This window comes from Uloborus diversus, chromosome 6 (assembly GCF_026930045.1).
Source record: "Uloborus diversus isolate 005 chromosome 6, Udiv.v.3.1, whole genome shotgun sequence".
In the NCBI taxonomy this organism is placed as follows: domain Eukaryota; kingdom Metazoa; phylum Arthropoda; class Arachnida; order Araneae; family Uloboridae; genus Uloborus; species Uloborus diversus.
The window spans coordinates 141965143-141987881 of record NC_072736.1 but is presented as its reverse complement, the minus strand read 5'-3'; the positions used below and the strand labels follow the sequence as shown (position 1 = coordinate 141987881).

General features: G+C 31.8%; 1 protein-coding gene across 1 annotated transcript in view; it reads left to right on the top strand.

Moving 5' to 3' along the window:
* Positions 1-22739, top strand: part of LOC129225014 (agrin-like) — a 79057-nt gene that overhangs the window by 14880 nt on the left and 41438 nt on the right. Inside the window, exons 5-7 of the mRNA XM_054859561.1 lie at positions 9794-10006; positions 16477-16571; positions 21781-21895. Coding sequence (XP_054715536.1) covers positions 9794-10006; positions 16477-16571; positions 21781-21895 — 423 coding nt within the window. The remainder of the gene's footprint in view (positions 1-9793; positions 10007-16476; positions 16572-21780; positions 21896-22739) is intronic.

Genomic DNA, 22739 nt, shown 5'->3' with positions numbered 1-22739 from the left:
CTTTCTCCAACTATCATTATTTCATGAAATGCACTTGTCCTTCCAGCTACCCAAGTGCATTTATTTCGTAACTTCACTAATTAGAAAAAATACTACAATATTTTGTACATTTTTGTTTTACAGTACTGTTTCATGGTCTGATAAATCTAAATTAGTAAACCTAATTCCACCAAGCATTGAGAAAAATTTACATTTTTCAAATTCAAAAAAAATATAACTCACTGTTGAAAATGCATTTAAATGCTAAAGTTAATGCAGTAAAAAGAAGATGAAATAATAATTTAGAAGGTTTGATATATCTTGTAAAACGGTTTACTTTAGTTTATAACTGTTCTATAATGTATATCAAACCTACTAAATTACTATTTCATCTTCTTTTTACTGCGTTAACTTTAGCATTTAAATGCATTTTCAACAGTGAGATATAATGTTTTCGAATTTGAAAAATGTTAAAATTTTTTTTCAATACTTGGTGGAATTAGGTTTACTAATTTATTCCATATTAAAATATTAAATAGTTGCTAAATTCAAGAGAAATTGTTAAGGGGCTTTAAAACCAAGTATATGTATATCATACATACATTTTGTTAAGTACAAATTAAAAAATAATTTTAAACAATATTTATAAGCAAGAAGATTTCATTAGAGAACACAGAGGAAAAAAAACATAATGTGCTTCCATTTTAAGTGATTACAAACTGCATCTCCAAATGCATTTCGTATGCATGGAATTTTATTTTCGTTTTTTACATTAATAAATGGACTTGAATATTTTAGATTATCATCTTTTGATTAGTTAAGTGCTATTTAGATGCAAAAATATGGTGATTTTTTATGCTCTTAAAGGCCATTTTACACGGGAAAGAAAGAAAAAAAGACATTGCACATTATATATTCAAATAGACTTTAACATATTGAACAAAAAGTTCACAGCTACACTGCTTGCGACACTGCTCCAAACTAATGAATAATTCGAGCTTCAATATCTGCGTTTGAAAGATAATATTTCGCCCGAGGTATATAAAATATTTTGATTCACAACGCAGAAAAGCGAAAAAACGAATTTTTTACCCCTTGTCGAATGAAAAGAAACTAAAAGCCAAACTTCTTTCGCCATTTTTTTCGCTCTATGTTTACATCATACGGTTGCCCCCCCCCATCCCCCTTAAACCAGTTCGCACTTTCACCTTCCAAGAAAGAGGGTGCAAATTGTTTTTGCGGCAACATCGCATGCCTCAGGGGTAATATCAAAATCTCTAAATAAAAAAAATATAATAAAATAAGAACCATGGGGGAGAGGGAAGCATTCGAAAAATAATAAATATGAGTCTTTTGCTGCGTAGGTAAAGACATCGAAGAAGCTATTGGCTTTGATGGATTTCCCCTTCATGAAAAATGCATTTTGCATTCACTGTTAGTCTTACTTTACTTTTATAGAAGAAAATTACTTTTCGAATTCAGTTCCGCGTTTACTTTTCTTCAAAAGTAGCACTTTTCTGCCACTGTTTCGCCCGACGAAAAAAAAGTGGTTATAAATTGAAATAGGAACAGATTGAATTATTACTTTAAGATAGGAAAAAAAAGCAACGTCAAAACAGATGAGTTTTGAAAATTTATTATACAAATCGGTGACATTGTCAATTGAATTTTAGAAAATTGACTTTCGGGAAAATATGTCTTGCAAAAGACGCAAAATTAATATCCTTTTGTAGGCAAAATACTTTCTGGCTCCAGAAGGAAGTACCACCAAACATAATTCAATTTTATTGCAAAAATAACAATACAATGTAATGCCAATTACTTTTATGCATTTGTAACCTAACTTATTTATTAGGGAACATACTTATTTATATAATAGCCAATTCATTGATCGAGTAACGCTGTCATCATCAACAATGAAACTTGCGCCAGAGCATGCGTGACGGCATTATTTCATTGTTGAAGCATCAAAATTTCAGTTAAGTTATTTAAATTTGATAATATTATTTGAAAATGATTGACATGCAGGGAAATGCTTTATTTTAACGCAAGGCTGAACTGGATCCGGTAACTTAACTATCTTAATATTAACACTGTCATTTAAGGAAAATAAAGAAACGAAAAAGTGGTCAACAACTAACGCTATCTACTGGGGTTTAGGGTTAATCCACTAGAGTAAGGGTTAAAATTTCAACTATTGAAATATTCCCAAACCTCCAATTGCTTCGTTCAAATGTAGAAGCAATTTTCTCCCGCCATAGCCTTAAAGGGCGATTCTCTAATTCATAAAATAATAGTGCTAGTTTATAAGCAAAATGTTGAATGATAAATATATTTATTGATCTTTATACTCACACGAATGTACAATATTTATACAGAACGTGGTCTCTAACTTACACCCTTGATAACATAGTGATTGCAGTACAGCCTCGATTATCCGGAATAATTGAGACCAAAATGGTTTGCAACCAAACTACAAAGTGCCGTTTCTAGCAAATTTTGTCATTTATAGTTCGCCTGCAGTAGTGTTCGACTGACACTCCAAAAACTACGTCATATTGGTTGTTAAATTTGTACTATACTTCAGTCTACGTTCCATGCAGTGGTTTTTTGTTTAATTAAAACAAAAACGTAATATTTTGTGCATTTATGGTTCACTTCTTATGAACATAATTTAAAATTTTTATTGAAGCAAATAAAATTTTTCAATTTTGCAAATTTGTTCCGGATAAACCGGCGATCCAGATAAACGGGGGATGGGTAAAGAAGGTTCTACTATAAGTTCAAATCAACTAAGCGTCATTCAAAATAAATTGGAGTTGGTTGGGGGAAATGAGTCACTGGGGTAAGTGGGTCACCCCCCTAAAACTGAGATAGGGATAACGTTTTTAAACGTTTTCACACTAATCATGTCATATTTCATCACAGTCATGGATTTTGCGTATATTTGGGCTTTGTGGATTTTTTTTCTAGGTCATAGCAATTAGTCAAAAAAAAAAAAAAAATCTGAAAAATACTTTTTTCTTTGTGAGTTCAAGCAACGTTTTTCAAAGAAGTGCTTCCAGGTAAGTTTTTATAGGGTGAGGATTTAAAAATCAAAGGCAACTCTGACGAAAGATTTGTATAAGTGAAATACAAGACAATTTCGATGCATAGCAGGAATTGATAGTTCAGCTACAAAACTGCTAAGGTTGGTGATTATGTAATGGTGAAACATACATCAAAGTAAACTATAAAGCATTATGTAGGTCCAATGTTGGAAGTTGATGATATACATTAAAAAAAATACTGATGAATTTGCAAAAACGAATAGAAATACTGGCTTTTTACTCTCCTTGTGCAGTTGCTGGAATTATTACTGAGGGTGAAGTTCGGTGTGACGATGGTTCTTCCTTAGCTAACGTAAGACGGACACCCTTTTAGTGTTTCCAATTTAATTTTCAGCTTATAGTTTCGGCAAATTTACCTAAATTGACTTTAATCAACTGTAGTACATTTATTAAATACACTTCTATGTGTAAAAACAATACATGTATCTATAGGCTTTCAATGAATTCTTCAGATGTAATTGTTGTGTTTTTCGTTTCAAAAGTTTCCGTCATATAGATTTAAAAGACAGTAAATATCTCGTAAATAGATGCGTTTATAAGAAAATAATTCACACAAAAAATTTACATGCTTTATCAAGTAAAATCCCCTTACCCCTTTTGTAGATATGATTGATTTAAATTTAAATAAAAGGGGTTTGACACACTTACCCATTATTATGGGGTAAGTGAGAACCCATCTAACTTTTAAAAAAATATAATCGTTGAGAATATTTGCATTATTTTCGAAAATAATGATGAACTTATGTTTATTAATAATGTCCAAGATAAAATAAAACCATAAGTTTAAATTTTTTTGGCTTCAAAACTTTTGTAGAAGGTTTCGAAAACGAAAGGGGTCCCACTTACCCCAACCAACCCTAAGTCAAAATGCATAATAACCAAATAAAACTTGCATTAATTTCACTCATGAATTCGGAATCCCTCCTAAGCTTATCAATCTTGTCAAAATGACTTTGCGAAGCGTAAAATGCAGAATTAAGACGATGTCCGAAGTATCGGAGGTCTTCTATACTCAGACAAGGAGACTCTCTGTCTTGCATTTTGTTCAATTTAGCCCTTGAAAAGGTTATACGAGACTCAGGTATCAACACTAGAGGCACAATCCTGCAGAGAACTATACAGATATCGGCATACGCGGACGATATCGACATCGTTGGGCGAAGAAAACAGGATGTGATCGGGGCATTTGTTGCCCTTGAGAGCGCTGCCAAGGAGTTGGGCTTGGCTGTAAGCGAGGAAAAAACTAAGTTTTTGGTTGCGAGCACTAGAATTCATGATGTGCAGTCGCTTAATATTGGAAACTATACTTTTGAAGGAGTCACCCAGTTTAAATTACTTGGGTGCACTTATTACCAATAAGAATGAGTTTAAAGTTGAAATTGGAAATCGAATTTTGATGGCAAATAGATGCTACTTTGGCTTAAAGAGCCAATTAAAATCTAAGTCCCTTTCCATTAATACAAAAATAAACCTATACAAAACCTTCATAAGACCAATCATTTTATACGGTAGTGAGACATAGGCAATTAATAAAACAGGAAAACAGACTTCTCATTTTTGAAAGAAAGATCCTTCAAGCAATTTTTGGAGCAGTAAAAGAAAATGACATTTGGAGAAGTTTATATAACTTTGAAGTATACCGTAAATACAGACAAAGAACATCTTAAGAGTAATTAAAGCCAATAGAATCAGATGGCTGGGGCACGTATTTAGGCGTGCAGATCTGGATCGATTAAAAAGCTAACTTTTTCGAAGATTGAGGGTACAAGGAGAAGGGGAAGACCAGCAACAAGGTGGCTGGATAGTGTTGAGAAGGACCTTAAAATTTTGGGAGTGAACAGGTGGAGAAACCTGGCAACGTGTCGTACCGCCTGGAGGAAGCAGACGGAGAAAGCCTTGGCTTGCACCAGGCTGTTGTGCTGATGAAGAAGAAGAATTTCACTCATAGTTTCAAATAAACTCGATTGTATTACAACAATTTTACTTCTTACCAGGAAACATCACGAGTTCAGTAATCATGAAAAAAGTTAAAAATGGTCGCATTCGAAAGAGTATCTTTAGAAAAAAATTTGACCCAAATATTGGGTGCCCTCGTCCTTTTGTTTTTGAGATATGGGGGGTCAAAGTCTGTCGAAATCTTACGAAAGTTCGCCAAATTTAAAGACTTGGCAAGAAATGGAAAATACCACGTGATTTCATCGCCTGCGTCTAGCAGGACTCTCATTTCCATTTCTGGTCATCTGCAAAGCGCGTAAACGATGTTTCGAATTAACCCTTTACTTGTGTGGGTAAAATTAAAAAGTAACTATGAAGCCTGTGAAATGGAAACTAGTGAGCTTTATCCAGAGGAGCTACTACTTTATAACGAAATTGAACGTAGGATTTAACTTTGTAATCGTGATAATAATGCATTTCAGAATTTAAGTGCATTTCAAGTGTGTTTTACTTAACTAATTTAAGTTTGTACTCTTGTAATGAAATGTGCTGTAAGTAATTAATAATTATGTACGAGAATTAATATGAATAAGTAAAAAAAAAACATGCTTATTAAAGCTTATATGTTGAAAATAAAATGGAGAGTTTTTGATGTTGAAAGAACATGATCATGGATTGTAGTATCCCAGCTCTTATTTATTTTTTCAAAAGTTATTATCATTCATGAAGTTTTATTGTCTGACCACTGCTAGCGAAAATGTTTAATTTAAAATCGAAAAAAATAATAATTAAAAAAAAAGAAAACAACGGATAGTAAATGTCAAAAATTTGCACAGAAAAACTAACGATGTCGGAAATTACTTCATAACAGATTCTTATCAAAAATTTTATAGTCGACGTTCATTACAACAACCCCTGTAGTTCGAAAAAGTCTGTTACTGCAACTGAAAGTCGCTATAACGTAACTGCACATCATATTGCATGTTATTTAGTCATTTTTAAAAATACTGAAGTCACTTTTACCAACTATGTTTCACGTTAAAAGGGAATTCAAATACGAGCAAAATAAAAATCAATACAGTTTTTTTGTTTTCTTTTTTTTGACTTGTTAGAGGGTTTACACATAACTTGAAAACGATACACATAACGAAAAACACACTGGAAATAACTGACAAAAATCGTTTTTTTTTTAATTTGAGAACATGGTTTGAAATCTTTAAAAATGTTGTTTTCTTCGTATTTAGATACTGTTGAAGATTTCAGATTTACGACTTTTCAAAAAAAAAAAAAAAAAAAAAAAAAGACTTTAAAGTGTGTTTACCGTTTCTCTACGGTTATCATATTTTTTTTTTTTTTAAACAGTTTCATCATCGAATAAACTCTTTCAGTGGAAATATTTCACCCGCAGAAGCATAAAAGTTTTAAACATCAGTTTTTTAACAGACAGTCTTAAGAATAACAAAAAATTCCATTGTTTTTACAATAAAATAAAACAAATATTTCGGGCTGTGGCGTTTTCCCCTATACAGTTGCACGTTAATATCCCGGAACAGTGACCAAATATGGAAGTGAAATGTCTTGTCAGATGCAGATGTTGAATTCGCGCCGTACCTTCCATTTCGGAACAAAACTCGCTAAATTTGGCGATTTTACTAAAAATTTCGGCAATTTTTAAGACATCATATTTCGATAACGTGGTCACGAGGGCACGTAGTTTCAGTGCCATAAACATGTTTTCCAATGCTCTTTCGAATGCCACCAATTTGGAATTTTTTTGAATTTTCTTGATCGTGATGTTTCCTGGTTAGTATTTTTACACGGATTTTTTGTTAACTGCGTTAAAATTATTCATGACTACGTCAATTTTCAATGGCGTGCGAAAATCAAAATACATCCCTCATGATATACTGAGTATTAAGTCTGGCGGTTTTAATCAACTGATTCGAAAATAGATAAAAAAAAGGTCTTATAATTTTAGGACTTTTGTACCATGCAGAACAAATTATAAGCAATCAATAATACTGCCTTTAAGTTATTTCGGTTGAGTTTCCGTATTAAAATAAATGAATATTTTTTTATCGAAAAGTCGGATCAATTTAAATGGCTAAGGCACATAAGTGATGAATTTTGATGAAAAATAGCAATATTTTCTTGGATGACACAATAGTTTTAGTTATAGAAGTCTAAAAAAATTAAATACTTTGAATTAAAATTGCACACATTTTGTGAAGAAATTGGAAAATACCAAACGTTTTAAATTTATCACACTTCGTTGGAAAACGCAATGATTTTTGATGATCACGGTCGTAACCGTCAAAATCCGGTTGCATTTTGTTTTCAAAATGTTTTACAAAACATATTGAATGAGCGTATTGTACTTATAAGACTAAAATAAATTCATATGATTTTCTCAAATTATAGAAGGGCAATATTATAATTAAGTTGCTTTACGGACAAAAGAAATAAAGGCAATGTATCGGTGTGTTCTACCTTTAAGAATATTTTTTCAAAGGAAAACAAGCAAAAAAAGAATGATGTAAACTTTAAAAAGGTAAACACTATTTTCTGTTGAGTTCTGATCTTTTCGCGCCAAATAAATATATTTTAACAGATTAACCTAAATATTTTAACTTATATAAATATTTAATCACAACTGCATGAAAGTTTTGTAATTTAAGCTTGACAAAAATCTCTGAAACTGTATTAAGTAGCATGGATATTTTACTCTGATCATATGAGGTAGTAAGAAGCAAAGGGATGCAAGTGGCAAAATTAAAAATTTAGAGGTAACCAGTACAAATGGTAGGTGAACCTCTTCACTGTCTTAGAGTAAGAAATAGTACTAGAAGCCCTAGTAGGTGCTGCTGTATAGCATGATTTAGAAAAAAAATACAATGAAAGCCTACCTAGAACCTAACCTTTATACGCGTTTTACTCAAAACTTGAAAATGCCCACTTACATTCCTTTGCTTGTCACTGCCTCATATGAACTATTAGTTAGCTTAACTGCAATTTATCATTAATGAAAACAAGTCGAACTTTTAATTATATGGGGGAAACTATTTTTTTAGTATTGATGTGTTTATAATTTTATTACAAGCACAATTTAGTGTTTTAACTGCTTTTTTGAATTACAATCATACAAATAACATTGACTACACAACCTAAAACAGGTTTCACTTTAATATTTTTAGTTGAAGTTACTTCATTAATAAATTTATTTATTTCTTATCGGTTTATTTTTACTATTTGTTTTAGTTATACGTTATTGAGCCTCTATTTCCCAGAAAAGATACTAAATGTGTATTAAATACTGGTTTTTAACAAATATTACCTTGAAAATTTTTAATTAGATATAAACTTTTAAAACTCAGTAATCCTAAATAAATAAATGCAAACGTATATGCATGAATTAGCGCCCTGCACACAAATAATTCATCCTTTCCTGAAGGACATGTAAGATAAAACATGCAGCACAGCCCATGCAAAACTACAACTATATTTCCTAACAAAGAAAAAATATTTTAAATAACTTCGCTGAAGCTCAACAGACGCTACGAAAGGGAAACGCCGAGCTGCATACGATATATTTAATTATGTTCCATATCCATACTGCCAGTGCGCATTACAAACAAGAATTTGTAAACTAAAATGGCAGAAAATTTTAAAGAAACATGGTTTGAAAGCAAACTTCGTTTTTCTTGCGCATTAGATTTCTGCACGAGATTTCTTTCTTTATAAGGTTTTGTATTTTCTTTTTTCGAATTCCTCTTTTTTCGAAAAAGAGGAGAAACCAAAAGGTGGGTGGTATCACGGTGGGCATTTTTTATACTCATTTTTTAGTTTTATAAAGTTATAAGATTATAACTATTTTTTACTACAGACATTTGTAAAAATTGTGGTTTTTTGAATCAATGAATGTTCAGTTATTTAGCTAAAGACTTGAATGAAAGCACAATGAAATTAAATATCCTACTATAAATGCAGTGAGTTATCTATTATTTTAGAAATATATTTAAAAATGCGTAGTTTAAATGCATATTTTTAGTTAAAGACGCAGTGCAGGCTTAAATACGCCAAATACAATATTATTTATGTTGTTACATGATTAAGAAGATAATGAGGTAGCGTGGAGAAAATTACGATTCAAAACTAACCCGCAAGTATTAAAAGGTTGAGAAACACTGGTTTAATGTAATGACTAGTAGTTGTATATGAATAATAGTTCATTTCAGGTAGAAACATATGTGCAGAGTTTTACTTATTGTTTTTCTTTGAATCCATCCACTAAATATTTCTTCAATTGTATGTCCAAACATCTGAGTTTCTGCTCATTCGTTATTTTTTTATCTTGCCAATTTATTTTCAATGTTTGAACAAAGCAAACTTTCCTACAAGAAAATCGAAAAAATAATTATTTATCCGAAAAAGTGGATTGTGTCACTGTTTTGTATATTTATTTTTTTTTTTTAATTTTGCTTCCAAGTATCTCAATTTCTGCTAATGTGCTAAATGTTTTCCTCCCCCCCCCCATGTCTTTTTTTTCTTACATAGGTTTTTTTTTACTCTGTTTGAAAATTGCGCCAATGATTTTTTTTCTAAGAAAAAGTGGAGTACGCCATTGTTCCTTCAATTTTTTACTGCCAAGTATCTCAGCTTTTGATAATACGCTCATCTCTCCCCCCCCTTTTTTTGCATATTTATTTTTTACATTTGAATATAGCAATCTTTTCCGTTTGAAAATTGTGAGAATGATTTTTTTTTAATAGGAGAAAGTGGACTATGTCACCAGTACCATTGTTCCTATGGTGCAATATGCACGGTTAAAGGAATATTCCCCAATTGCGAATGTCCGACGTGTACCGAAGAATTCGAACCTGTTTGTGGAACCGATGGCATATCCTACACTAACAATTGTAAACTAAGAAGAGAAGCTTGCGAACAGAAGTCTGAAATTGCTGTAGCCTATACTGGTTTATGTAGTAAGTACATTAATTGCACTGGAACATTCGCAATGAGGTGATGATTCGTAAATTGTAAAAGTCTAAAAGACGGTTTTGATTATGAAATGGCATGCCATTAGCTGGATGAGAGGGAAGCTGATTCAATTGAGGCAGTGAGAATCAGAGAGATGTAAGTACCAAAATTAAAATTTTGGACCATTATTTGTTGATCAGTACAAATAATGGGGGAAAATCCCCTGTTTTGGAAAAAGTGATAGCACTAATTGTACTGGTAGGTTATGAAATTCAGTATTATTCAGAAAAAAGTTCTAATAAAAGCCTACTTAGCATTTTACTCAAACCTTTAAAAGGTCTACATACATCCCTTTGTTCCTCCGTGCCTCAATTCTTTATTAACACTCAAATGTATTTTAACCTCACTTATCACTAGTTATTTTTTTGTTTTCAAAGGAATATTGAAAACGTATTTCTTTAAATCGGAATTATGAAAATAATCAAAAGTAAGGACACTAAGCTACGTAAATCTGCGGGAATTTCTAAAGAAAGCTGACAACGTAAAGAAGGAGCCGTAAACAACGCAATTCTGTTGAAACTCCTAGAAGAGACTCTCTATAAAAAATATAAACAAAATAAAATAAAAACCCATTGCAGTAAACAGCATGAATTTTTAGGCTTTCCGAAAAGAGAAACTTAATCAAAAAATAGGGCAGCGTGTCTTTGAGGGAATTTAGAGGAAACTCAAAATGAAAAATAGTAAATATTTTGTGAAATTCTAAAGAGAAACCTTAAACTGAAACAAAGAGCAAGAACAACGTGATTTTGCGGAAAATTAAAAAAAAAACACTTTGAACAGTAAACAACGTTGATTTCTGCTAAAAATAGTGTTGTAGGGTATATGGGGAGAAGGTAATTGTAAAAATCTTTGTTTGTAGTAAAAATCCTCTTTCTTTTTTTCTTTACAATTTTGCATAAAGAAACCTTGCAATATGAAACTGAGGTTCGCGAATAGGTAGGAGTAACTTTATTTGGTTTGCTTTATTACGGTTTGGTAGAAGAATATGCAGTAAAGTAAAATAGTGAGGCAACACTCAAAAAACAACAATTTCAAAAATGACGAAAAGTACTCATGTTTGAACCAATCGCTGAGTCAAAATGGCTCCGACTGTGTGGTATTAAAATTTAAAACATTCAAACACTAATCAAATACTCAAATCAACAAGTGCTCATTTTTGAGGCTATTGTGCTTATATTTGAATATGTAATAATTTTTAAATTGTGTATTAACCAAATTATGTAGTCATTTTTGAGTATAAAATAATTCAGCACACTATTTGAAAACATGGGTACTCATATTTGAAACAAAATGTTCCAATAAAATTTAAAAGCATGAATGTACTCATTTTTGAAAACTTCATTTTTCTCAGTGAAAGTGCAATGAAAGAATATTTCATACTGTTTCTTTGTCCCCTATCTAGACATATTTTAGGCATGCTATTCAAGCTATTGTTGATTCTAGTAAAAACACAACTTACCTCAGGACTTAAAGGTACAAGATAATACTAGACACTTTCAAAATCTGATGCTACCATTTACTTGCCCAAGGCAGTAACCTTTTCATCGTTACATATGAAAAGATCGAAAATACAAGTCCGCGCCGTTTGCCAAACTAAATTTTTATGTATTTAAAACTAAATTACATAATGAAGCAAGCAAATGTATTCTTTTCAATGTGAACCCCTTGATTTTAAGAGTTCTCTTCTTCCGTTTCATAAGAGAAAATAAAATTTTCTGTTAATGTCAATTTATGCATTAACGGAAATAAGTAATGCATGTTTAATTAATATTTAAATTTTAATTTTTACAAACTAAAGTATAAGTAACGGTACTTCTGTCAAATTTTTATACGAAAATTTCGTTTTGGCTAATCAAATATTTACTGAATGAACAATTTTGGTATTTCAATTGTGCTCGAAGTTATTCAAGTATTATTTCGTTTTTTTTTGCCCCTTTGTCGTCATTTAGAAATTCATAATTTGCTTTCATTTTTCTAGTTCAAGGAAAATCTTAATTGCGTTATACATTCATGAATCAATATTTATCCTTATTAGTTTTTTTCTCCTAGCATAAGCAAATCTGATAAACAAAATAAAAATCTTAAATTAGTGAAAATGTTTTACAGAGGGGTTTTCTGAATGAATTAGTAATAACTGATGTATGCATATTCGTTCTCATAAATTTATTAGCGATACATATTTCGTTTCATGCCCCTGAAGGTCTTAAATAAAACTTAAGAACTAAGTTCATTAAACCAAGAAGTAGAAATATCGATTTCTTCATTTTAATTAGCCGTTGCTGTCTTAATTAGGCTATTTTTTTCGATAGTTCACTATCTTTGAATCAGGGACATGCCTCAGACATTGTTGAATTAAGTTTTTATTCTTTTTTCTTTCGGATTGTAATAAAGATGTGCTTGACAATTCGTTTGATTTAAATGCAAGCTAAATTAATATTACGGGGTATTAGTGTGTAAAGATAATTCTAAATTTAACCGTTCCGTGTTTTTCTGCTGTGATTTTATTAGCCGTGTAATTTCTTGGTAGATTCTTATGATTATTTTGGGAGCATGAATTAGGGACCATTCATTAATTACGTAAGGGTTCCGACGGGGAGGGGGCTGGAAAAATGTCTACATAGCCTTGCTTGGGGGGGGGGGTCACACTTATTCTTAAATAATATTTTCCAAGTCGATGCTTTATATCAGAAATCACGCGGTCAAGTGGTTTGGCAGTGATTTTACTTCATTTGCGTCTGAAAGGTAAAAAATATATATATATTAGGTTGAGTTGTTTTTTATTTCTTTTTCAAAAAATGAATTAATGTAAAATATAATAAAAGAATCGCACTACGTTTGGCATGTTTTACTTTTAACCAGTATCGCATCATGTACAAAGATATGTTACATGTCATGTACAAAAAAAATGTCAAAAAAACATTGTCTAGATTCCAGGAAACATTCCCTTACACAAAAAGGTTTAATTCAATAATAGTGAATTTAACAACGATTCCAGTGATGTAACATTCGTTATTTATTATTTTAAAAAACGAAATGGAATCTTACGTAAGAATAGGGAGTGAGGGTTGAAAATCTTACGTACCCTTACATGGGGGAGGGGTCAAAAATTGACAAAATCATACTCACGTAATTAATGAATGACCCCTTACTTCTCAGCTGCATTACATAACAGAAACGTTAAAGGTTTAAAGTTTGTTTAAATGTTATTTTTCAAATCATTGATTTATTTTCTCTACATCTAAACAAGTGCCAGTTAAAAAGTAAGGTAGTAACTGATCATGCTTTTTACACAAATATACCTTACATTTCAACAGAACAAAATATCAGAGATCAAAAACGATGAAAATGCCAACACCTCAGGTCTCCTTCAAACGAGGTATCTTACAAGTAACCCTACCCAAGTGTGAATCTCCGATTGGAATTAAACTTTGCACAACGATAGAACGCTGAAAAGTACTGAACAAGCATTTTCTTTTATCGGCAAGATACACCTTTAACGGGGTAGAATTTACCACAAAATATTGGATAATTTGGACATTAGAGGGTACAATATATTCTTTTATTTTAAATATTGAATTCCAAAAATTCAAAAAAAAAAAAAAAAAATGATAATTTGAAAAAACTAAAACTAAAGTTGATGTGTTTCAAGATTTTTCTGAAAATACTGTTTATGGAGATAAAGCACACACGTCCCTCGTAATATTATCCTGTCACGGGTAATAACCTTAAAACTTAAATCTACGGTAAGAAAGTCATGTCATGTATGAATAGATTTAAAAAAATTTTTTTTTTAGCTTTACTACAATTTTTAAATTTTCATTCTACTATAGTTAAGAGAGAAGTTACAGTCATTTGTAAGAACACACTTTTCATTTTTTTCGCACATTTTGAGCTTTTTTTACTGGCTTATATTTCAAACAGTTTTCAAAATAGAAATCTAAAAATTGGCAAGACTACTTGTTTTGTCATATGTGTCCTTCATGCCAAATTGTATAGAAATCTGAAATGAGAAAGAAGGTGATTTTTCTTACATCAAAGGCTTTTCTCAAAGGCAACTTGCCGCGCGACGAGGTAAGATTTGCCAGAGATAGTTTACTCCTATAAAAAGAATTTTCAGAATTATCCCGAAACACGTCAACTTATAAAATACGCCGCCAGCTCAGTTATTTCATCCGAAGACTGCAGTTTCGTGCTTTTAGCACTCATTAGCCCGGTATAGGAAGTAACTAAGCTGGAAGCGGAAAACCTACTAAAGGAGCCAAGAGAGCCGAACAAACTGGTAGCTAATGTAGAATTAGAACACCAGACGAGTGACCGAAGCTATTGGTGCGGTTCAACTCTAAGATTGAAGGCAAAGCTTGGTATTTTGCAAAAAGTTCGTCAGCTTTAGTTGAAGTTTTTTCACTTTGTCAATCATTACTGATTTTTTTTTAAATTTAAAATAAAATAAGGTATTGTACCCTGTAATACCCAATTAGTCAATATTTAGGGTAAATTTCAACTCGTTAAAAGTGTTTGTTGCCAATAAAAAGAACCGCTGGTTTAATATTTTAAGTGTTCTATCGATGTGCAAAGTTTTATTAAAATCGGTGATTCACATTTACGTAGAGTTACTTGATAGAAGAATCTACTTTCGATAGGGGGATTATTGGGTAGTGAAACCAGGTAGAAATGTGTAGGAATCTCCAGTCGTTCTTCACACGACTGAGGCCTAGTGTACCCGACACACCAGGCACATGTTCCACTACACTTCTCATCCTGATAAGCCTAATCAACGTTTTAGTTAAATAAAACGGACTTAGCCAAGCGTCTGCTCTACACATGATTAGACTAGTTGAGGGTCAACTCGGTTCAATTTTAATTGCGTTGGGGAGCAGCTGCTGGAATAAATTCGGCTTATTGGAAGATGGTATTAGAAGAAAATGCCTCGTGTGTGAAGACAACGAAAGTGCCAGTCAACTAGCTGACAGGTAACCTTTTCGAAAAGTTGATTTCACCAACCAAATAGTGTGTAGGAGGCCTTAGATAATTTTCAGCAAAGTGATAAGGAAATACAGAAATTAAAATATAAAAAAAAAATAAGTAACAAAAAAAAAAAAGTCTTGGAATAATTATTAATAAATTTGCTTAATATTTCCAAGGAAATTTAATGAACTGTAACTAAGCGAATCATTTCGTTGCACTTAGCTAAGTGAAACAAAAAAATATCTGCTATTTATTTCAATGCACACTGATAAATAAAAAAATATGTTTTAAAGGCATTATTAAAAAGCAGAAAATGTATGGCGAAAAGCAATTCTTCTAAATTCAACAACGTTTGCAAAAGCATGAGCTTCAGTTTGCATTAAGCGCAATAATATTCGGAGAATAATTAGCTTGAAAACCTTTTATTTCTTTTTCTTTTTTTTTTTTTTTGAACATCTTGTTCTTTGGGTTGGGTTCCTATTTGTATCTTCTGTACTTTGCATAACAAATATTTAAAAGATCCAGAAGGGAATGAGCCAATTTGATCGTAAAGTCACCGGATTTCAAATTACATTTTGCTACAATAATTGAAAGTTTTTTTTTCCTTCTAAATATGAAAATTGTTTGCAACATTGCAAAAAATGTGAGTGAAAAACTCATGAACAACTCTCATTCACTAATGTAGAGAAACTAATGGGTCAATCTGTCTAAATGTCCATTTTACTCTTGCTGAGTAGTTGTTTTGATACGGCTTTGTGTACCGCTAGTGTTTTCGTGATGTCTGTATGTACGTATATAATTATGTGAATCGGCTCGTTTCAAACCAGGGGTGTAATTCCGTACTTATTTATTTGTTCACACTAATTTACAAGTATATTTTTTTTTCTTTACATAAGTTCAAAGTTTTTGCGTAATTTTGGGTCTCTGTCGCCAAAGAAGTATCACCTTTCTTTATATTTGAAAGCACAATTTTCTGTTGACGCTTAAATTAGAGTAATAAGTTTCAATTAATAGAAACATGATATTGCACAGAAATATCATAAAACACATTTTGTTCATTATTAAGTATTTAAAAGCAATGTGTTTTAAAAATATTCTTTTTTTTTCATTTTTTAGTTTACTGGAAGTTTCGAACCATGAAACTTATAACGAATGCTTTTGAATGATATAGCTCTTATATTTAAATTTTGAAATTGACAGAAATTGAAAATGTCCACTTACATCCCTTTGCTTCTCACTGCGTCATATAATTTTGAAAAAAAATTTTGAACAGTGATGAAAGGAACCACATTTAATTTCAATGCTTTATATGCATGTAGGCTGTTTAGTGAGAACGTCCCGTTTTTCTCTTTTATTTTTCCTGTTTCAATGTTGTTATTTATGTATTACTTTATTTTCGATGTTTATGCTATGCCTGTACAAAGGTTTTATATTCTTTTCCTGATTTTAGCTGGTTGTGAAAATAAAAGGTGCGAGTATTATGCAGTTTGTGAAAGTGATGGACGCGGGAACGGAAAATGTGTCTGCCCCAAAACTTGCATAAAGGTACATTGTGTTAATCATAACCTTGAAAACTTTGTTACGTTAGCTTATTAAAGGCTATTAAATGACAATTTTTCCGAATGTATGGATAGTAAAAAATTTATTGCACATGGAAGCAATATTATTTACTGAAGAAAGATTCCGTAAACTTTTCTATATGGAACTGGCAGCTGTGTTGGTAAAGATAAATGACCTTGACAAGTGTCAAGAGAAAATTTAGAGAGAATGAAATGACGGAAGGAATGAGATAGCTGCATTTATTTCGAAATGAAATGTGAAAAATTAATTCTAGCTCATCCAGAAGGTGTAGACTTTTGATTGATTCCCATTTCTTACATCTAGAGGACGAGCTAGATATTTTTTTACATTTTATTTCGACACAGAATAACTGTCCCCCTACCTCCAACTTTTCTTAAGTTAAGCTTATTGATCCATTATAAATAAATTGAAAAGGCAAAAAAAAAAAAAAAGAACAAAATCTTAAGAAATATTTTAAACTTTATAGTGAAATAGGAGTTTTCGGTAAAACGTACTATTCCCCTCTTTACCCCACCTTTCAGCGTGTAAGCTTTGGTTGTACCGCACGGAGGTCCGTGGAGTACATTTTTCGTATACACACTTAACCTCCTCGCAATGCACCCTTCGTATGGCTGGGTTGAAAGGTCGGCAAAGGTTTGTGGACATTCTCTGTGGCGGATCGTCGGGGAAGGTCTCAAACTGGGCGTCAGCCCAGTTCACCCATAACATTTCCGACGCTATATAGAAATATTAGTTTGTAAGGTAAAGTGGAAATGTCAATGTTGAATGAGTTCTTTGTAGAACATAACGAATTAATTAATCAATAGTTATCCTGAATATGAATTAAATTGCTATAAAAAATTTCAGACGGCATTTGTGAAAAGTATTTCTTTGTTTTGCTTACTTAATTAGTTTCTCACACCCTGAGAAAAGTAGCACAACGAAGAAAGTTACTGTTGGTCAGGGATATTAAAAAAAAATTGACATGACAAAACGGGAAAAACTGTTTGTTTTAAGAATATTGGAAACACAGCGGAATCGGAAGGTTTATAGCTTCCTTATAAGTAACTACTTCACACCTTACTGATGTTCTGTTCCAAAACAAATTTATTTCCTCTGCTCAAAAAACAACTCTTTTTCATTTGTGATAGTGTTTTTCTAGTTATGTAATACATTCAACGAAAACAAGTGATTCTCCATTGTAATAAAGTCTTTTAAAAACAATAAAAAGAACTGATGTTCGTATGTTTAAAATAATCACACTGCTTTTCGCTAATTAATGTTTTTTTTTTTTACAAATTTTGCTATTAAATGGAAAATAGGGGGAAAAAAACATTTCATGAAATATAAAATAATTCGTATTTTCAAAATAATTTAAATGGGAAGTTTAAAATATAATATGAAAATTGCAGTGTAGTTAATTGTACTTCTGACACAAATAGAGCTTATTTAATGGTATTCATCAAAAGTAACTTGTTACATGCAATTAATGCTTGACGATGAAGTTCCGAACAAATGCTAGTTTTCTAGCACGACAACAAACGAAACCATGTTAATAGAAGACAAAAAAAAAAAAAAAATATAAAAAAAAAAAAACTCGCGGAGTTTAACCCATTTCAAGCCGAGCATGGAAATTCTATAAAATGTGGTAATATTTTCTAAAAATTGGATTTAAAATACATCTATTAAGACATAAAAAAAGTTTCTTGAATAAAAAATATTCAATTAAAAAAAATAAAATGGTGAGTATACGCACCATTGGCCAAATCAATTAACAAATATTTCAGTGGAACAATATTATTCTTAGTCGAATTTTCGCAATTTTAAATGAAAATTTTCGAAGCATTTTCGATGTAAATGGACTGTGCATTTGAGGCACAAATAAATCGTGTGGTTTTTGAGCACTTTTCATCGTCTGCGGGCTGTTTCTTCGTGTTCATTTATGGTATACGAGGGGGGACCCAAAAGAAACCAGACTAATGGTGCGATGTCAATCCTAGATGTAGTAGAGTGTTCTCCAGCTAGATGGCTCAAGTAGAGACCTTCACAAACCAGCTGTGCAAGTGGCGTCAGTTTAATTGATACCGTCTGATCGTAGGGTTATTTTTCTCAGGTGCTGTTTCTTTCCGCCTGCGAACTCATTATATGGCAGATTTAAAAGAGCAAACTAAACTTGAAATTTTGCTTCTCCTGCTTGAAAAGTCGGCAACGGATTAGCTTACCAAATGTTTCAACAAGCTTTCAAGACCGATGCTATGAGCCGTACATAAGTTCTCGAGTGGTTTGGGCGCTTTAAATGCGGTAGTATGAATGTTGAAGATCATGCTCACTCTGAGCGCCATTCAACGTCTTGAAATGATGAAAACGTTGAAAAAATTTGCCAAAAAATCAACGAGAGTGGTCGTTTTACGATTGACGAAAATTTAGAAGAAACAAGAGTGAGTTGGAGCTCGCTAGGGCAATTGGAAGGATGGTTCCTTCACAATGATAACGCTCCCGTATACACAACCTTTACTATTAACCGCTAACTGGCTTCTCAAGGGTGGCCAGTCGTTCTTCGACCACCCATTTCGCCAGACCTGGCCCCCAATGATCTTTTTCTGTTCCCGAGGATGAAAAAAAATCTGAAAATGAAGCGTTTTGAGGATGTTGAGGCTGTAGAAACTACTTCGAAATGGGCACTGGACATGGTCAAAGTTAGAGAGTTCCTGGGGAGCTTCTAAGAGTGGAAAAAAGGAATTAACAAGTGTATTGCATCTAAGGGTGAACACTTTAAAGGAGACAAAATAAATTTTGTGAATAAACTAATATATAATTATTTTAGAACAAAAATCCGGTTATTTTTGGATCCTCCCTCGTATGCGATTCTATCAGTTCGTATTTCTCTCGGTAGAGCTGTGGATGATTTACGACCCTTGTTTGGATGTGTTATTTGTACCGTATTTTCACCAAATAGATTGTCTTTGAATTCAGCTTTTAATAAGGCAATCGCTATGTATGACCTAAAGTCTGTAAGTGGCATTTTTGTGTTACTAACAATTCTATGTAGCTTCCATGAATTCACTATCACACTATCAATAATATTTGTAAAAAATGGCCACCCCAATTTTTTGTTTTGAATTGACCTGCATTGTCATGCAGGTCAACGATTCCCATATACTTATTGTAGTCCAAAATAAAGTTCGGTTGTGGAATAGAAATTTCCTTTCTTTCACGTTTGGCATTTACAATTGGCAAAACGATCCCATTATTGGTAACAATCGTTGCTACAGCATTGTCGTTCTATTTGATAGTCAATGTCTTCGCATCCTTGTTGAATGCAAAATCATAGGAACCCCAAGGTTTTTTTTTTTCATATTTTTTCATAGTCATCCAATACACATTCAGCAATGCGATTTTCGTGAGCTGTTCCAGATGCAAAAGAAGAAAAAAACGTTTTCTTTCAAAATTTCGAATGAACTGTAGGAAGAAAAAAAAGTATATTTTGTGCATTTTAGGTTTTGGAACAACGTTAAGTAATTTCATAATAACACTTGTTCCTAATGGCATTTTTGTCGATTACTGCTAGTCTCAGCACCTCCTTACGGAATAAATTGGAAATGGTATCCGTTTGATGAGCACAAACACCAAAGTTTGAATCCAAACCTTACTGGCTATCCCTTTATGAACATTTTTTATGAATGCCTTCCAAAGTAAGGCACCATCTCTTCGTCAACTGACTAATTTTGAGAAAAGATTCCAAATTGTAAATGCTTTTTTTTATATGCAGGAGAAATGGCCGTAATTTAGAAAACTTGTCTGTTTTATCAAGGCAAGAGTTATCGGATAAATGGATATTTTGTTTTATGATTTTAAATCTGATTCGGCTCGTGCTTTTCCAAATTATTGGCAGTCCTTTATCCTCATCTAAAGACCAGTACATATCTACTCGGGGAAGAGAATGATATCCAGAAAGAATTAGTATTTCTAAAAATCTTTTCAAGTCGGTTGCTGAAAATTGGAAATCGTGACTATTATTGTCATTACCATATTTTTTTGAAAAAAGAATAGACAAATCTATTAAGACACATGATTTAGACACATCTATCAGACAAATTTAAATGAAATAACAACAATTTGCAAAAAAAAAAAGAAAGAAAACGTACGATTCCTTGAATAAAATCTAGGTTTTCAATTTTTGCTTATTGTTCATGCATTCGGCCAATGGTGCGTTTACGCACCATTAAATTTGAATAACGATTTATAAGATTTTTTATGAAATTATTTTTATTTTTATTTTATCTATAGAATTTACAACTTTAACCCGTTATAAGAACGTGTGATTAATCTCAAGTCGATTGATTATGCAATTTCAAAAACTCGAATTCGACAGTCGACGTTTCAAGGTAAAAAACAAGCATATTTTGAAATTTTCTCTAAAGAAAGTGCTTGCTCCAAATGAATTACTATCATTTTATAGATGCCTTCAAACCCTTTTAAAATGGCATAAAAATTACATTTGTAAAAAATATACGAAACAGCGTTAATTAAAAAATCTTCACTGAAATGGTGCGTGAAAATGCCGAAAATGGGTTAAAACATTATCCAAAACGTCCAAAATAAAATGACATTATATATTAAGAAAAGTCTGTCTTAATAGTGCTACTGGATATGTTAATTTTGCGAAACATTTAATGCAAGTCTTGCATGTATTAACATTGTGTTTTGTGCGCTAGTGGACAAATTATAGGTTTCTATTTATGAAACATAATTTTGAATTTTTTCTTCAGGTACTTGTTTGTGGAACTAATAAAATTACTCTTTTTATTGAAGGTAAAATTTGAACGTGTAGGAAAGAGCCATCGAAACATAATTTTAAATTATTTTTTTGGTTCAGTTTCTTGTTTGACGAACTAATGAAATTGTTTTTTTGATTGACTGTTAAATTCGAATGCAACATGTAGGACAGAGCGATCTACATATAATTCGACTTTTTTGTTTTGTTTAGTTTCTAGTTTGTGGGTATAAAGATATTACTTTTTTTGTATCTAAAATTACATTGCAATATGTAGAAAAGATCAATCAACGAAAAAAATTGAATTTTTATTTGTTTAGTTTTTTGTTTGTGGAACTAATGAAATTACTTTTTTACTGAATGTAAAATTTAATTAAACATAAAAAAGAGTAATCGAAAAAATTTTAAATTATTTTTTAGGTTGAATCTTTAGTTTGCGGAACTGATGAAATAACGTATTTGAATGAATGCGAAATGAGAGTGGAGGCATGCCGGAAAGCGCAATACGTTATGGTAGTTTCTAAAGGACCATGCAGTGAGTATGAGTATTATTTTCCTTTACTATTTTAGCATACCTAAACTCTTCAAAACTAAAATTAGTAAGCATGAGTACGAGTACTTAAACTGAAACTCAAAGTTTCAATCGATATGAAGAAAACAAAAAATCATAAAAGCTGTCAGTTTGACAAAGAAAGGGCACATTTTAACATTGTTTTGTTATGATTACTTAAAGCAAAAAATCTTGAAAAATTATCTAGTGATGCCAGTAACAGTCGTACCTTTTGCCCTTCCTCGGCTTTTTTTTTGCTAATTAGTCCGTAGATAGCTGATGTGGCACTGGTAAACATAACGTCTGGGGCACAATTAAAGCGACCGTATCATCTCCGTAATATGAATATTAGTGTACGTGTTTAAAAAATGTGTCTTCATTAACCATTAGTATTTTTCTACAATCAATTCACAAATTTATTAATATTTTTTAAAATTTATATATTTATGTATTGATTGTTGATAAATAGTCGGTCAAGAATTCAGTGTTATAGTGCAGTTAAATGAAATAAAGAAGACACAAAATATTTTACTTTAATACTAAAAATAAGTCTGAAACCATTTTAAATACCTTTTTATGCTTCTTACGAAGCTTATAACCAATATAAATAAGGATATGCTTCTGAGAAAACCGCTCATCCTTCATTTGAGGTTGAGAAAAATGGAAATTTAGGTCGATGTTTAAGTGAATTTTTTTACACGAGTAAAATAGGGGATACCGGGGTTAGTTGTTGCACGGGATAAGTTGTTACATTTGAATTTAAAATTAACCGCCAGGAGAAACTGACTTTCCTTGCAGTAGATGATAGCATTCACCCATCTGCATTCCC